The sequence below is a fragment of the Carassius carassius genome, chromosome 20 (genome assembly GCF_963082965.1).
Source record: "Carassius carassius chromosome 20, fCarCar2.1, whole genome shotgun sequence".
Taxonomy (NCBI): Eukaryota; Metazoa; Chordata; class Actinopteri; order Cypriniformes; family Cyprinidae; genus Carassius; species Carassius carassius.
In genome coordinates, this window is record NC_081774.1 from 29,269,911 (window position 1) to 29,286,971 (window position 17,061).

A 17,061-nucleotide genomic window follows, 5' to 3' on the forward strand; every position below is an offset into this window, starting at 1 on the left:
CTTTTCAGAAGTGATTCTTATTAGTTTCTCATTATTTAAAAAAGTAACCATTCTTTTTCTATAAATTCTGCATAAATTGCAGGTGATTGAATAAATACTATAATATAAACACATTTTATTATTTGCATAACATATAAATCCTTTTTGTATTACAATAATAAAACCTGCAGGGAAATATGCTTATCTGTCAAAAAAACAATGTCACATTATTTTGCTACATGCTTAATTTTCAGTTTAGATTTTCTACTTTTCATTTTTGGAAGTAATGCAACCTGAAAGTATTTTCAAGGGAATTGGAGAGAAAAAATGGCTCGATGTCTACAGAGTCTAGCAGGTCTTTGAACCAACAGCAACTTATTGCTGTCAATTCTTATTGAATCAAGAACCTGCTTTTGCACTACATGCACATCTATGGGGCTCTGCAAACCTTTACAGTCAGCTCTCTCCGAGGTCTTCATTTAAGGCAAATTTCCACTTCAGACACTCAGCCAAGAGTGGACTACATTGCCTGATGACATAACGCAGACCCAGCTAGAAGACATGTCTGATTTAGTGCCGTCAGTGAACACCTCTAAAACCAGCAGCAGCACCAGCAGGCAAACATGCCCAGCATCTAAAGCGGTGTAAAGTATAGCGGCAAATTCTTATGATCGAACCGCCATAAACATGTCAAACAATGTGTGTCTGTTCCTTCAGCTGCAGATTCAAAGGGTTTTATTCAGCCCGGCCATTAAATGAGGATCTAAAAGTTTCCAGCTGTCCTCTTCTCTGTATCCTGTCAGTAAAGCTGGCTGGACCTTTTTGGTTTGAATTTCTTGCATTTCTCTTTCACCTCCAAAATGCTGTTGTGTCATTCAGTCACACTGTCCCTTCTGCGTCCTCCTGTGGGGCAAATGATATGACATTCAGTTCATGAAACAAAGCTTTCAGTCAGTGCTCTTTTAATACCACACACACACTTCTTCCCGTGATGATGCCGGTGGTTTTAAAAAGAGACTATTCTGAACCATAAATCTGCTAAGATCACACAAATCACTAAGTAGAACACAAATAAGCTCAAAGCTTCGGGATTAATTGGTTACAGCACTTTTTTTTGTGTGTTTTGGGTTACCTGTTATGTTTTAATATTTTCACAATTCCCAAAAATATAAATTTAATTGGTTGAATTCTAACCAATGAAATATTTTAGAGCTAAAGGAAAAAATAACAAAATTTTCTGATTGATCAGTGATTTTCATCTATTTCCATGGTTTTTAGTGAAGATTTCCATAACTTTTCATGCAACTTTAAAAGATTTTATTAATGTGCTTGACTTTCCAATTATATTAATTTCCATAAGTCTTCTACAACTTTTTACGATAGCATTGAATTACTTGACTGTCTTGTGATTTTTTTTTTTTTTTTTACAATTGTACAATTGTTTTTTTTGTAATTGTACAATTTTCTATAACTTTTTACTTTAGTAGCGATTTTCACTTTCCTGTGACAACTTTAATAATTTCCATTAATTTTCTGTGACTTTTTATGATAGTACTTATTACCATGACTTTCATGACCTTTAAAAATTGTATTCATTCGGATAATTTTTCTGTGACTTTTTAAATTAGTAAAAATTTTCATGACTTCCCTGTGTTTTTTCCCCCACTATTTTTGGTAACTTTTTATGATAGTATTAATTTCCATGACTTTGATATTCCAATGATTTTCTGTGGCTTTTACATATTTTATGATTTTTATTTCCATGACATATGATTTCCATAACCTTCCATATTTTAAAAAAATATGGAAAAATTCCCTTTCTAGGTTTTTGCCCAAAATATTTCCAGGTTATCCTCAAGTGTGGAATGCCTGTTACAGAAACATCAAGCAACTGTTTTTGATTTGCCTTCACAGGAGTGTTGCTCACAGCAGCTCAACACATTAAAGACAGCATGCTGAGCAGCACGTGAAAGATGCACCGTGTTGCATGCGGTTTTTCCCAGCAGGCTTCATAAAGGGTTCTGAGAGCACATGCTGTATTTCAATCACTATTCAAGCAGACAGCTATTTCTGTCTCATATTGATTTTTTTAAACCATTGACAGATTTTCAGGTCAACTTGCAGTAATGTGTGAGCTGTCTGTTACAAAAAAAATCAGTACCAAACAAACTCCTGCAATGATGCCATCATGATGTGTATTACTGGAATACACAGCTACATCCAGCTTCATTCAGCACAACCATAACAAGCCTGTGTGAGCGTACCTGTGCTCAGGGGGTCAGAGAGGGACACTCGAGTGATAGATGTCCAGGGAGAGGAGATTGGGTCCAGGGAAGAGTGGAGAAGAGAGAAGGAATGCGAAATGGAGGGATGATTTAGGAATTCTGTGCGTCTATACCTGCGGGGGTGAGAACCAGTGCCTGCAGGATGTCTGAGAGAGAGATGATGCCCTCGATGCTGGAGTTATCATCCACCACTACCAGCCTGTGCACCTGCAGGACACACACACACAGACACAATCAGGGGGCATCTAATATTCATCCGGTGCATGTTCACATCGAAAAACAAAAAAAGTACAATATATATATATATATATATATATATATATGTATGTATATGTATATATATATATATATATATGTATATATATATATATATATATATATATATATATATATATATATATATATATATATGTATATGTATATATATATGTATATGTATATATATATATATATATATCTCTCTCTCGTATTTTTCGGACTATAAGTCGCACCTGAGTATAAGTCGCACCAGTCCAAAAATACGTCACGATGAGGAAAAAAACATATATAAGTCGCACTAGTGTTGTCACGGTACCAAAATTTCAGTATTCGGTACCGATACCAGTGAAAATCCACGGTTCTCGGTACCAATTTCGGTACCAAAGCAAAACACAAAAATATGCTAATTAAAATTTTTTAATTTTTTTAGCACTAAAAATAAAACAAATCCCATTCTTTATACTTATTTACAATTGTGTTTAAAGTTTTTCTACAAGTTATATAATTATGAAAAACAGTAAACAAGTTTCACCCAAATTTAATTAGTCTTAATTTATGAAATTTAAACACATTTTATTTTTGGTAAATAAAGGGGATTTGCTATTAAAATGAGAACATGGAAGAAATATTGTGATTTATTTCTTTAAAAAATAAAGTTTTATAAATTTTTTCAACAGTAGTAGCAGTATCACATACATTTGATTAAATAATAGTAATATTTCTATCACAATGCCTTTATGTAAAAATTAACTTTTAGGCCTAATGAATGCATATTTGTCATTTTAACTGAACTTAAGACTGGTGGTGATGCTTAAGATATTTTTGGTCATTGAGGGTTTCTGTAAAAAAATAGTAATAGATCATATTAATTATTATTAAAAGATAATACTACTACTAATTCTACTATCATACAAATGTATATACAATGCACTATGAATTGATGAGCTGCTGGGTTCATGAATATTAATCACGTTGTCTGCGTTCGGTCAAAATGATTTGCTGAAATCAAAACAGTGACGGTAAGAGATCAGCGCCAGCCAATGAAATTGCCATTTGCGCATTAGCTCCGCCCACTACCGGAGAAACCGGTATGTCTTCTGCTTGTTCGAAAATAAATATGAATAACTCTAAATGAACTCCATTATTTTGACAGGAGAAGATAAAGAATATTTTACATATAACGTGTCGATTCAGCGTGGTAAGATTCTCGCTCTCTCTCTCTTTGCATGTGTGAGAAACAGCGCTATCAGTAAAGCGACGGTGAGTCGTGCGCCTTCACAAAGAGTTTACAGAGCATCAATTACAGGTGCGCTGTGCGTCCATTGAGATGAACTGAAAAGTTCAGATTGCTTGATGGAGAGAGAACTCTGAAGCTCAGATGCTGAAATTAATGCAAGCGTCTTGCGCTTCAGTCTATGTAGTAAACAAACCCGCACGTCTCTGCCATTCATTAATTCACACAGAGACGCGCAGAACACGGATTCATATTTCAAACAACTTTTGCGGCTTAACATTTACAGATACTGGTCCATATGGAGATTTGATTTGATTAATTTATGCTAACTTTGACAAAATCCATGACTGTCCATATTAAAATGTAAGTTTCATTTTCATGACTGGATTTTGAGATTCCGTCCTCGTTTGCTTCGCAGAAATCATAGCGCTGAACCGGGTTTGAACGGGACCTCGGTACTACCGGTACTTAAAGAAACCTGGTACCGTCACATTGAAATTTTTTTATTACCGACTTGGTACCGAAGTACCGGGTCTTTTGACAACACTAAGTCGCACTGGACTATAAGTCGCATTTATTTAGAACCAAGAACCAAGAGAAAACATTACCGTCTACAGCCGCGAGAGGGCGCTCTATGTTCTCAGTGTAGATTACAGGAGCACTGAGCAGCATAGAGCGCCCTCTGGCGGCTGGAGACGGTAATGTTTTCTATTGGTTCATTTCTCTTGGTTCATTTCTCTCGATTCATGTCAAATTAATTTTGATAAATAAGTCGCACCTGACTATAAGTCGCAGGACCAGCCAAACTATGAAAAAAAGTGCGACTTATAGTCCAGAAAATACGGTATATATCTCAAGGCTGCCAACTCTCACGCATTCAGTGTGAGACTCACGCAATTGACCCAATTCTCACGCTCTCACGCCATACCCCCATATTCTCACGCAGACTAGTGCAGCAGAAAAATCGCGCCGCATGATCTCGCAAAGCAACGCGCAGAGAGACCAGACAGACAGTGTAGTGAGTTTTTTGTGACAATTGTGAGGGAAATACACAATTTATTCCCATAAACTGTGTAGTCAGCCGTTCTCCCTCCCATCTGCACCGTGTGAATTGTGAACGCAGGCAGGTCATTGAGTTACAATGCTCTGTGTCTCCGTCCAGTTTATGCTAGTAATTAATAGGCCTATGCTTTTATATAGTTTATATAGAATTAAGTTAGCATTAGCAGAGTTGTTTGTTTTGCAGTAGTGATGTCTGGCTCGCGAACTAATCGTTTGATTTCTTCTTAGTGAACCAGTTGAACCAGTTCACCAAATCGAACTGAATCGTTTGAAACGGTTCGTGTTTCCAATACGCATTAATCCACAAATGCTGAAACTGTGAACTTTTTTAATGTGGCTGACACTCCCTCTGAGTTCAAACAAACCAATATCCCGGAGTAATTCATGTACTCAAACAGTACACTGACTGAACTGCTGTGAAGAGAGAACTGAAGATGAACACGAGCCGAGCCAGATAATGAACAAAAGACTGACTCATTCTCAAGAACCGGTTGCATTGGATTTTTTGGATCATCAGTACACTGAACCGAGAACCGTTTCTGTCGGACGCGTCCGATTTGAGAACCGAGGAGCTGATGATACTGCGCATATGTGTTCTTTTTCAAGAGGAAAAAGGTTTTTTGGTCAGTACAGACCAAAAGTTTGGACACACCTTCTCATTCAAAGAGTTTTCTTTATTTTCATGACTATGAAAATTGTAGATTCACACTGAAGGCATTAACACATTAACACATGTGGAATTATATATGGAATTATATACATAACAAAAAAGTGTGAAACAACTGAAAATATGTCATATTTTAGGTTCTTCAAAGTAGCCACCTTTTGCTTTGATTACTGCTTTGCACACTCTTGGCATTCTCTTGATGAGCTTCAAGAGGTAGTCACCTGAAATGGTCTTCACTTCACAGGTGTGCCCTGTCAGGTTTAATAAGTGTGATTTCTTGCCTTATAAATGGGGTTGGGACCATCAGTTGTGTTGTGCAGAAGTCAGGTGGATACACAGCTGATAGTCCTACTGAATAGACTGTTAGAATTTGTATTATGGCAAGAAAAAAGCAGCTAAGTACAGGAAAACGAGTGGCCATCATTACTTTAAGAAATGAAGGTCAGTCAGTCCGAAAAATTGGGAAAACTTTGAAAGTGTCTCCAAGTGCAGTCACAAAAACCATCAAGCGCTACAAAGAAACTGGCTCACATGCGGACCGCCCCAGGAAAGGAAGACCAAGAGTCACCTCTGCTGCGGAGGATAAGTTCATCCGAGTCACCAGCCTCAGAAATGGTGTGGAGAGATGGGGGTGCTTTGCTGGTGACACTGTTGGGGATTTATTCAAAATAATAAAGACATACTGAACCAGCATGGCTACCACAGCATCTTGCAGCGGCATGCTATTCCATCCAGTTTGCGTTTAGTTGGACCATCATTTATTTTTCAACAGGACAATGACCCCAAACACACCTCTAGGCTGTGTAAGGGCTATTTGACCAAGAAGGAGAGTGATGGGGTGCTGCGCCAGATGACCTGGCCTCCACAGTCACCGGACCTGAACCCAATCCAGATGGTTTAGGGGTGAGCTGGACCGCAGACAGAAGGCAAAAGGGCCAACAAGTGCTAAGCATCTCTAGGGGAACTGCTTCAAGACTGTTGGAAGACCATTTCAGGTGACTACCTCTTGAAGCTCATCAAGAGAAAGCCAAGAGTGTGCAAAGCAGTAATCAAAGCAAAAGGTGGCTACTTTGAAGAACCTAGAATATGACATATTTTCATAATTTCTTTTTTTGTTATGTATATAATTCCATATATATTTCCACATGTGTTAATTCATAGTTTTGATGCCTTCAGTGTGAATCTACAATTTTCATAGTCATGAAAATAAAGAAAACTCTTTGAATGAGAAGGTGTGTCTAAACTTTTGGTCTGTACTGTATATATATACATACACACACACACACACACACACACATATATATACATATATATATACACATATATAATATATATATATAAAGCCAAAATAACAGAAATGAAAACCATTCCATGTTGATTTCTGACCTCATTTAATAAATTTTTTTTTTACGAATTTAATAATTGTGGTAGGACTTTTGCTGTCAGAGAACTCTCAGATTTCATCTAAAATATCTTAATTTGTGTTCTGAACAAGAATAAAGATGTAAGGTTTGGAACAACGTGAGGATGAGTAATTAATGACAGAATTTTAATTTTTGGGTGAACTATCCTGTTAAATCATTTTTCGGTAACACTATTTTGGGGAACCATTTCTCCCTATTAACTAGTTGCTTATTAGCATGCATATTATTAACATATTAGCTGTTTATTAGTACTTCTACAGTACATATTAAACGCAGGGCTCTAGACTCAATCTTCCCACTGGTCGCTCTTTTGTGACAAACTTTCTCAGTTGTTCGCAAGAGCACATGATTTTGGCTTTTTTGCTATAACATAGGGTTAAACAATGTTTTTCTATGACCATAGTTTATAGTTATATGGTAACAAAAGTTAACATTCAACCCATTCTTTATCAATGCTATAATTTGTGATTTAAATTTTGTGAACAAGAGTTCCTTGCTGATGGAGCTTACCTTGTGAAGTATTAATAAGTAATTAATAAATAGAAAACTAGAAGCTTATCGAGGCAAAAGTCGTAGTCATTAGTAAGTAGATAAAAGTGAGAATAGGACCTAATAACAAAGTGTGACCAATTCAGGTGGGACTTCTTTTCTAGTGGCTGTGTTATCATTGTCATTTCTCACCTCAGCTTTGACGATCCTGTCCACTATAGTCTCCACGGTCTCGTGTCGATAACACTTCATGACTCCCTCGAAGTACTGTGAGCGATGCAGCAGCGCCTGAGTCACAGTGATGTCCAGGTTATTGTAGGTCTTCTCAGCAGCCAGGTTCTACACACAGCCACAACACTAATGAACATCTTCACAGACAGCCAAACACACGTTACACAGCTAAGCATCTCAATAACTCTGTTTAGATCCCAATAATACTGGTCAATTACAATCGATCAATAATAAATGAAGAAACGTTTGGTCTGAACTTGGTGACTTTCATATTTAATGCTCTTTCACTTATTAATGACAACAATGAATTAAGCTGTAAATTGGAGTTAAAATCATTTGAATATAAACTGATACATTTAATGAAATGAATACAAATGGATTTGAATAGACATATGAATTATGAACTTTTTATTCATGAATAAGGTCCAATAACTACCATTCAAAAGTTTGGGGTCAGTAAGATTTAAATACTTTTATTCCCCCCCAAAAAAGGGGGACAGTAAAGATGCAGGTGATTGCTATGTGCTATGCTATGTTACTATCTTGTTACAAAAGATTTGCATTTCAAATAAATGCTGGTCTTTTGAACTGTCCATTCATTGAAGAATCCTGGTGAAAATCTATTGTATTGCATCATGGTTTCCAAAAAAACTGTTTTCAACATTGATAATAATAATAATGTTTCTTGAGCAGCAAATCAGAAGATCATGTGACACTGAAGACTGGAGGAATGATGCTGAAAATTCAGCTGCGCATCACAGAAATACATTATTTTGTTTCACGTTTTAAAATAGAAAACTTTGAAATAATATTTCACAATATTACTGTTATTTTGATCAAATAAATGCAGCCTTGGTGAGCAGAAGATAAAAAAAAATAATAATAATAAATCTTATTGATCCTAAACTTTTGAAGGTATTTGTGTATAAATTTCTCTTAGAAAACTCTCAGTCATAGGACACAAGCACCCAAAGTGCAAAATCTGATGATTTTTTAGAATAGAGAACTAGAAAAAAATATTCACTGTAGAAATATCCATGACTTCAATTTCCTTGTGTAAACTTGTCAAAAATTCCTTGTGTAAAACTCGTGTAACAAATGTATGGTAAAAAGCTTTAGCAGTTATTTTAAGTAGTCAACTTTAAGTAGTATAACTTACAATGACATCAAATTTGGAGTATATGTCCACAACCTTTCCTTTGGGAGGGAAAATATGGAAAGCAAACACAAATTTTTAGTTTCTAAAAAGGGATTGACAGAAGAATAATTCAAGTCTATGAACTGACAGGAAAGTTAGCAATGTGTAGCTACCTGTAACATCCACCACCGGCAGGGCAGACACTCTCCTCTCCACAAACATGCCCAGGGCTTTAATAATGGGTGTATCTGGGTGAATGAAAGCGATGTTGCTGTATGTGCCGATGCCCAGCTCCTCCAGAGTCTGCCTCATGAAGGCTGGTTTAGGCATCTCACACACCTACAAGAACATAAACCATCAACACAACTCAGGTTGATTAGTACTCTTCTGTAACCTTTTACTAGTTTGATTTGTTCACAACAACTTAATGAGTATGATAACTGGAAGCAAAGAATGATCAATTAGATAAAAGGAAGTAATATACTCACAAAGAGCTGCAGAAACTTGAGGATCCTCTTGTGTGTGAGGATATACAGAGCATTTCCTGTGACTGGATCGATCACTGGCAAACGATGGATCTTATTTTTGATGAGCGAGTATACGGCATCAAATATACTGCAAAGAGTTACAAGTAACCAAACATTTAAAAAAAAATCAATGCTCTGCAAGCTCTGTTTGAGACAATGTTCCCATAAACCAAATAGTGGATAAAGCACCATGTAATGAAGAGGAAAAACACAATCTACAAAAATATGACCAAATGTCCCACCTTGCATCTGGAGATATGTTGACTAAGGGTTTGAAAGTTTCTTGCAAGTACAGTTCTGTTGGTATAGGCAGAAATAAAAAAAGTCAGACTTTCCAAACTTTTACCTTGTTATTTTCTCCATAAAGGACATGGGTGTGTGTGAATATACACATTTTAGGTGTACAAAAATGAGTTTAGTTTATTTAAAGGCAAATGAGTGTTAGCAGTGGTAAAGTGAAAATGCTGAAAATATTTACCTCTCCAAGTCTCAATTTTATGCTCCTCCAGTTCATATATTTGCACCTGAGGCAAATGACACAAAATATGACTTAAGATTTTAAAATGGACAAATATCCTTCCTCTTAGATGAACATTCATTTAATTACACGAAATGTCTTCAACAAGCAGAATTGGCACTTTTGAAGCCATTTGAAGGTATGTCTAATTTCTGGTCAACCCCCTTACGAACCAGCACTGAGCAAAATGACACTGTCCAGCAAAACTGGTAGTATTTGAGTTTCTGTGATGTCTGAAACCTTACCAGTGGTGATTTGTAGTATCTGTGCAGTATGATGATGAAGTCTGTGATGGTTAACATTCCTATTGAGAAAACGTATAAGATTAAAACCATGCTGACTCATATCTGGGCTCTCAGAGAAACTGTGCCTGCAGATTTTGCAGAATATGCATCCAATGTCCTTTACGTATTTGCTGTGTTTATTCCAAAAAATGGACAGTTTAATCATGATTTCAGTTACCAATGAGTTCTACAAACTCATTTGATGCTTTCTTGTAAAATACCAGCACAGGAAATTAGCATATTCCATCTATGCCCGCTTATAAACATCTACAATTCAAAACAATCTGGACAGGAAGGCAGAAATGAATTTCAACCAATATGGTACATGTTATTGTTTGCTGCTAACCTAACCATGTCTAATTATGTTACAGGTGAAAAAATAATGACCTGAAGCAATGCCTTTATTGGATTACTGATTACTTAACAATAATTTCAAGACTGCCAGTTAAACAGACGTTTTCTGTCTGCCTGACCTAAAAAAAAAACACAACCCCAGTCAAAAGAATGAAAGAAATGTGGGTGAGAGCATGTGTGTGAGTGTGTTTGCACGTGCATGTGTCAATGCTCACCCACAAAGCTTTGCTTTTTGGTTTCCCACAATGGCGCAGCTCGAACTCCATTAGCAACCAAGGCAAAGAAAGCTTTCTTTACCTAACAGAGAACAAAGGATTCACATAACAATGCTTTTATTTTTGGTGCCTTTAAAAACACTTCTGGAGGAACTGGTGGTGTGAGCCAAAAAATCACAGGAAACAATGAGCTGGGTGCAAAAAAAAGTCCACACCTGCAAATGACAAATGAACTGGGAAATCTGGCCTTAAACAATTCTTACTGGCCATAAAGTTGTATTTAGCCTTTATATTCAAACTGGCCCTCAGCCAGAGGAGAGTCAACAGGTTAATGGGTTATATGGGTGTGTTACCCCCAAATCTAATAACAGCACATACCTGCACATGATTACTGTTTAACCCTGACAAACCTAGCTTTATGACTGCTTCCCATACACTTCAAAGAGATCCCATCCATTTCAATCACCAACAAAGATTTATTTACTGATGAAACATTAACCACAATCACTTACACATTGTGTGTTTAAACTACAACTGGGAAGCAAAACTGAAAGACAGCATCTGTGGCTCATATTAAAACTTGAATTCAAGCATACTTGCATGCTTTACATTTTTGCATGGTTAGTAATATGCATACTGTTCAAAATATGCAACTTTATGCATATCTGGAATGACCTATACAATATACAATAAAGTGCATGCAATATTGTATCCCACAGTGCAATGCATTCAACTTGACCATTTCCAGTGATGATGATGAATGAACTAGATTCAATTACAGCTGTGCTTTTAACATCTCTATTATTTCATCAGACTGTTGAAAATGACTAAATTTAGATAATCCAAGATGATGATGATGACTGAAAGACATACAGAATGATGTGCAGACAACAATACAACAGGAGTTGAAATGTGTGTAATGAAATAAATCCTAAATTTTATATACAATTTTTTTTTAACAGAAGAACAAAAAAAAAACATTTAAGATGTACCTGTAATGAAGTGTCAAAGACCACTAGTTTGGAGCTGGTGGGGATGAGGTCATAGCACTTGTGGGATTTCATAAAGCGCATGTAAATGTCATTGTCTGGCTCTTCAGCAGCTGAAAACAGAGAAGAAAAGTCACTAGAATCATTAGTCGCCTATCTCTAACACTTAAAAAATCAATTAAAATTTTTATATAATATACAATGCAATTATGTTGTGTTATGAATTATACCAATTATACTCATAAAACCAAACAAAAATACTATACAGTACTACTTTATTTAAGAACAGGCTGAAAATGTAATTTAGTCACAGACTATAAACTTAATAGTAGCATATGAAATAAAAAAGCAAGCAATGCAAAACCTAAATATAACCATTTACCTTCATTATCAAGTTCAAGTTTTTCCAGCATGCCTTCAGCAAGTACGCAGCTCTAAAACACAAAGACACGGGCTGTTGATTTCATCAACAATCACTTACTTCAAGTTATACCCTATTAGATCCAATGGAGTGGTAGCGTCCATTTTTTAAATCTGCTTATATTTAAACAAGCATTTTGGTCACCACATAGAAAGCAGAGTGATCTTAAACTTATAATGTTCTCCAGGCAGAGCTTCCACTAAAGGATTGATTACGCGCAGCGTTGAAAATTTAAAAGACGGACACCCCCGCAAAAAATGACAGTGGAACATCCCAATCTGTCTGTTTCACGTCTGTTTACCGAGCGCAGGAAAACGACCCGCAGGTACAGATAGAGCGAACTACGTTACTTCATTTGGACTGTATTAATGTCAACGCATATGTCTGAGGGGATAACTTGGCTCTAGTTATAACTCTGTCGGTCTCTGCTGGACGACGATGAAACGAAAGTAAAATGCGAATTGACTGATCATGGATAAATTACCCGCCTCGGCTCTGTCTCAAAACCCATCGAGCCGCCTACATAGTCAGCATTTTAAACATCATGAGCACCTGAGCCAATATACATGGATCACGGTTTATTAAAAAATAAGGTACTTTATATTTTAATGTATTTAATTAAACCAGCGAGTCTTCCAAAATTCCCAAGTAACGTTAAGCCTGGCTGTTCCCGCCAAAAAACTAATAAATAAATCGCGTACGTTACTCAAACTAACTTTAGGGCGGTTTCATCAAAAATAAGTGTTTTTAATTTGTGTACTGGTTATATCCAACCGTGTGTTTGATAGTTGGAAATATATTTCAAACAGTATCTTTTAAATAAAATAGCTGACTTATTTATCTTGCTAAGGTAATTCAATACATCGCTAGCATTTTATATAACCTAAATACTGTTAAATCTAGCAATGTAGTGTAGTGCCTTTGGTAAACAAGTACACTAACTTTTGATCAATCTCTTAGGTGGAAATTGCAAATAACACAACTGTCCTGGGTTTGTCATTGGTTTAAAAATTAAATCATTGTGTATAAATAATTTACAATAAATAAAATAGTTGTTGTGTATTCACAGCTTGTTTAGGTTAAAGATTTTAGAATATAATTGTAATATTTGATAGATGCAACAGGTATAAACAGTATAATGCACACATAAAAATGCACCTGAAAAGTAGGAAAAATAAAATCAAGTAATTAATTTATATATATATATATATATATATATATATATATATATATATATAAAAAATTTGTGTAATGATCTCATACTGTAGGTATTAGGACTATATATCCCTCAGCTGCAACATTAGGCTATGCATAGCTTTAATTTCCCCATAATAAATACTTTTCAGTGGACTTCCATAAAACACAGTCCAGCACATACTGTACTTTACAAGAAAAATAATTTGCTCAACAATTGACAGACTGTATGTTAGGTGAAGAAAACGAGCAAGCACTTTTGTCTTTTAATAAATATGCCATCGGTTGATTTAAGGTGCCACTAGAGCTGTAAATATGAGTTTGCTTCACAATGGGGCAAGAGTATACTATAGTAAATCCCAGAAACTCACCTGGCGTGAGGTAGAGTAAAAGGTGTACGAGGCGATCGGGGGTTTGGTGGTGGAGGTGCTCAGGCTGAAGCGCTGGCCTGTGTCTGGTGGAGACGAGAGAGAGCGGGATCGGCGTTCCTCCACCCACTCCACAGGACTGGGGCTCTCCATAGAGAAGACCGGTGGAGCGGGACTCTGAGTCGGGGTGGTGGGGGGAGTCGAAAGCCCAGAGCCTGAGAGACACATCAGTACAGAAGACAATGAAGTACTGCATTTTGCAAAGTGGATTTACTTCAATTCATCATAATTCTGATGTGAATTTAGAAGAGAAGCTTATTTTGTGAAAATCTAAATTTGTTGCATTATAGGACCTATTGACAGAAAAAAAAACATAATAGAGATATCTATTCTTCTAATATCTATGCTATCTTGTTTATCTTCTGTAACCTCAGCTTGGTCTCAGTGAGAGATGCTAAATCCTACCAGGACTGGTCAAATAATTGTGGCACAGCTGCATTGACAAACAACTGACTGTCAATCAAAAGACATTAATAATAAGAGTATAGTGTACTTCTGAATAAGTTAGCAGGGAAGCACATTTCTCTGCTCAAACAAACAAATAAATACAAAGAAATCACAAGACCCTGACTTAAAAAAAAAAAAAAAAAGATTTTAATTCTTCACACTTTACTGTTTTTTTTCCTTCAAATACCAAATTTAATTTTTATAATGTTAAAAGAAGTCTCTTATGCTCACCAATGCTGCATTTGTTTGACCAAAAAAGTAAAAACAGTACAGTAAAATTATACAGTAAACCAGTGGTTTTGAGATGGGTATAAACGGAGATCGGAGCCAGCTCCAAATGGGTGGCACTTCAGCTCCAAGTGGGCTGTACAAACCTCCAGGCTTTTGATTGGTTTAATGTCATGGGGTTAATGCACGCTGCGAAAAATATGTAGGTATTATAACTGCACTTATATTTTAACGATAAATTCAAACTTTTAATATAATTGGTACCGTGTTCCATAAGAATGAGTCTTAGTTAAAACTCTTAACTGATTATGCTTGATGTTAAATGTTATCTATTTTTACGTGTAACGTTAATTCAAATAATGTAATGCAATTGAAACATTTGGTTTAATTACCAAATTCATTTTTCAACTTACTGTAATAATCATAACAGTGGATATATGAGGATAACTGCAGTGTCCACTACCATGCATACATATCAACAGTATAAGGTGTATTTTGTCATTGTAGGAAACACAAACAAAAACATTATGTGTAAACTTTGTGTTACAGAAAGTTCAAGTCTGGGTGGCCAGAAGTTACTTTTCAGTGAACTGGTTACCACCTCTCTCTGCAAATCCAAAGGATCACTTTCCTTTAAGCTTTTTTTTTTTTTCTATACATCAAGATGTGTAATTTATTGTATCTAAAGATTTTTGACTAATGTGTGTTTGTGGGTGGGTCTTTATGTGGATAAATTATGTTCATACTTTAAAAGGTGGACATTTACAACAGAGCTTGTCCCTAAAATTGCTCCAGGAGTATGGTCAGAGACTGTCCTAAATGACAAATGTTGGAATGTAAATGACATTACATTCTGTGGACGTCTCACATAAATGTGCATTGTACTTTAGTTAATGTTAACTTGTCAACAGTGAATTATTTTAGGATGTCATTGGACTGAATGTTTAGTGACTAATGACACTTCATTCCAGTAAAAATATAATCCATAGCTTTGGAGTGAAAGCAGCAGCAATGCTGATAAAAATCAAGCAGGTTAAAACCTCAGATTCCTTAAATATCTGTTCTACAGGAAAGTTTGGGGTTGGACAGATTTTATAATGGTTTTGAAGTCTGATGCTCACCAAGCCTTCATTTATTTGTTCAGAAATGTAGTAGAAACAGTCATATTGTAAATTATAATAATATTTTACAATAACTCTTTTCTATTTGTATATTTAAATGTAATTTACTTTTGTAATGGCAAAGCTGAATTTTCAGCATATAGTTTTCAGTGTCACATGATCCTTCAGAAATCATTCTAATATTTTAATTTGATGCTCAAGAAACATTTATAAAAACGGTTGCTGCTTCATATTTAAACATTATATATTTTCATATTCTGGTGGTAGATAAACTCTAGCTTATAGTCTATTTGTGACATATAAAAGGAACATATCATTAAAAAATAAAAAGTATCATTCATTTGGCCTCATGCCATCTCTTGGGGCTTAAACGTTCTAGTCACAATTCACTTGCATGACATGGACCTACAGAGCTGAGAAATTGTTCTTGAAACTGGTATCTGTTTAACATGAGAAATAAAGTCATGTACATCTAGGATGGCATGAGGGAAGTAAATGTAAAGACATTTTAATTTTGGGGTCATCTATTACTTTAATGGCAAAAGTACAGATATACTTAATGTGCTTCTTGTGTATCTAGCAGGTTATGCTGGAAAGGGCAGACAAGACGAGCTGCGTGGATCTATTTAGAAGCCTTCTATCCAGGATTTTGCAGTGTCTCATGCATGCAAGCCAAAATATTAATTAGTGGTTAAAATATACAATGAGAACACATTATAGCATTCATCATTATCAACTACTGAAATGTTTAATTTTTCTCTGAGTGACTTGTAAATGATTTAATTATTGCGAGACAATTGTCGATAGTGGTGATGGGCCTCATCAACAACAATGAGGTTGCCTACTTTGATGAGGTAGAGAGTCTGATATCATGGTGCCAAACAAACGGTCTCTTTCTGAATGTCAGGAAAACCAAGGAGCTGGTTGTGGACTTCAGGAGGAGGCAGCAGCGGATCTACCCCAATCATCATTAACAGGACCCCAGTGGAGAGAGTGAGCAGCTTCAAATGCCCTGCAAAGAGTAGCTGAGCGCATCTCCAGAGCGCATCTCTCTCCTCTCTCTGCAAGACATCCACACCAGAAGATGTAAATCTAGGGCTGTTAAGATCCTTAAAGACCCCACCCAGCCTGGAAATCCACTGTTTCATCTGCTACAGTCAGACAGACGCTTCTGCAGTCTGATGGCAAAGACGGAGAGGCTCAGGAGGAGTTTCTTCCCTCATGTTATCAGACTACTAAACATGGACATTATACACACTGAACTTTATAGTCTGGTTGTTTAGGGCTACCCAATAACTCTCTGCACACTGCGCTTTTTTGAAGACCTAACTATGCAGCTCATCCTCGCTGTACATGGTTTACATCTCTGCACATCATCTGTGTAGCAGTTTCTGTGTAGCATCTCTACAAATCATCTGTGTAGTAGTTTAATATATTGTGTATATTTTATTATTTGTATTTAATTATCTCCCAAAAAAATCATTTTTATTCTTTTCTGTTGTTTCATTATTTGTATTTAATTTTCTCTTATTTTTTGCACAGTCTAAAAAGAGTATGCCAGACCTACAT

At 36.0% G+C, this 17,061-nt stretch overlaps 1 protein-coding gene across 4 annotated transcripts in view; it reads right to left on the bottom strand.

Annotated features, from left to right (window-relative positions):
• Positions 1-706: 706 nt before the first annotated feature.
• LOC132096815 (5'-AMP-activated protein kinase subunit gamma-1-like) overlaps positions 707-17,061 on the bottom strand; it is a 38,645-nt gene continuing 22,290 nt past the window's right edge. For 3 of the 4 annotated variants that reach the window (XM_059502429.1, XM_059502431.1, XM_059502432.1), the window contains 13 exons: positions 13,640-13,851; positions 12,036-12,087; positions 11,657-11,766; positions 10,665-10,746; positions 10,057-10,115; positions 9,773-9,818; positions 9,537-9,591; positions 9,256-9,382; positions 8,941-9,106; positions 8,789-8,826; positions 7,591-7,737; positions 2,378-2,471; positions 707-882 (listed from right to left, as the gene is read on the bottom strand). In XM_059502429.1, coding sequence (XP_059358412.1) covers positions 851-882; positions 2,378-2,471; positions 7,591-7,737; positions 8,789-8,826; positions 8,941-9,106; positions 9,256-9,382; positions 9,537-9,591; positions 9,773-9,818; positions 10,057-10,115; positions 10,665-10,746; positions 11,657-11,766; positions 12,036-12,087; positions 13,640-13,851 — 1,220 coding nt within the window. In that variant the 3' untranslated portion in view covers positions 707-850. Of the gene's footprint in view, positions 883-2,243; positions 2,472-7,590; positions 7,738-8,788; positions 8,827-8,940; positions 9,107-9,255; positions 9,383-9,536; positions 9,592-9,772; positions 9,819-10,056; positions 10,116-10,664; positions 10,747-11,656; positions 11,767-12,035; positions 12,088-13,639; positions 13,852-17,061 lie in introns of all 4 variants that reach the window. The other variant, XR_009422620.1, reaches the window with a different exon arrangement.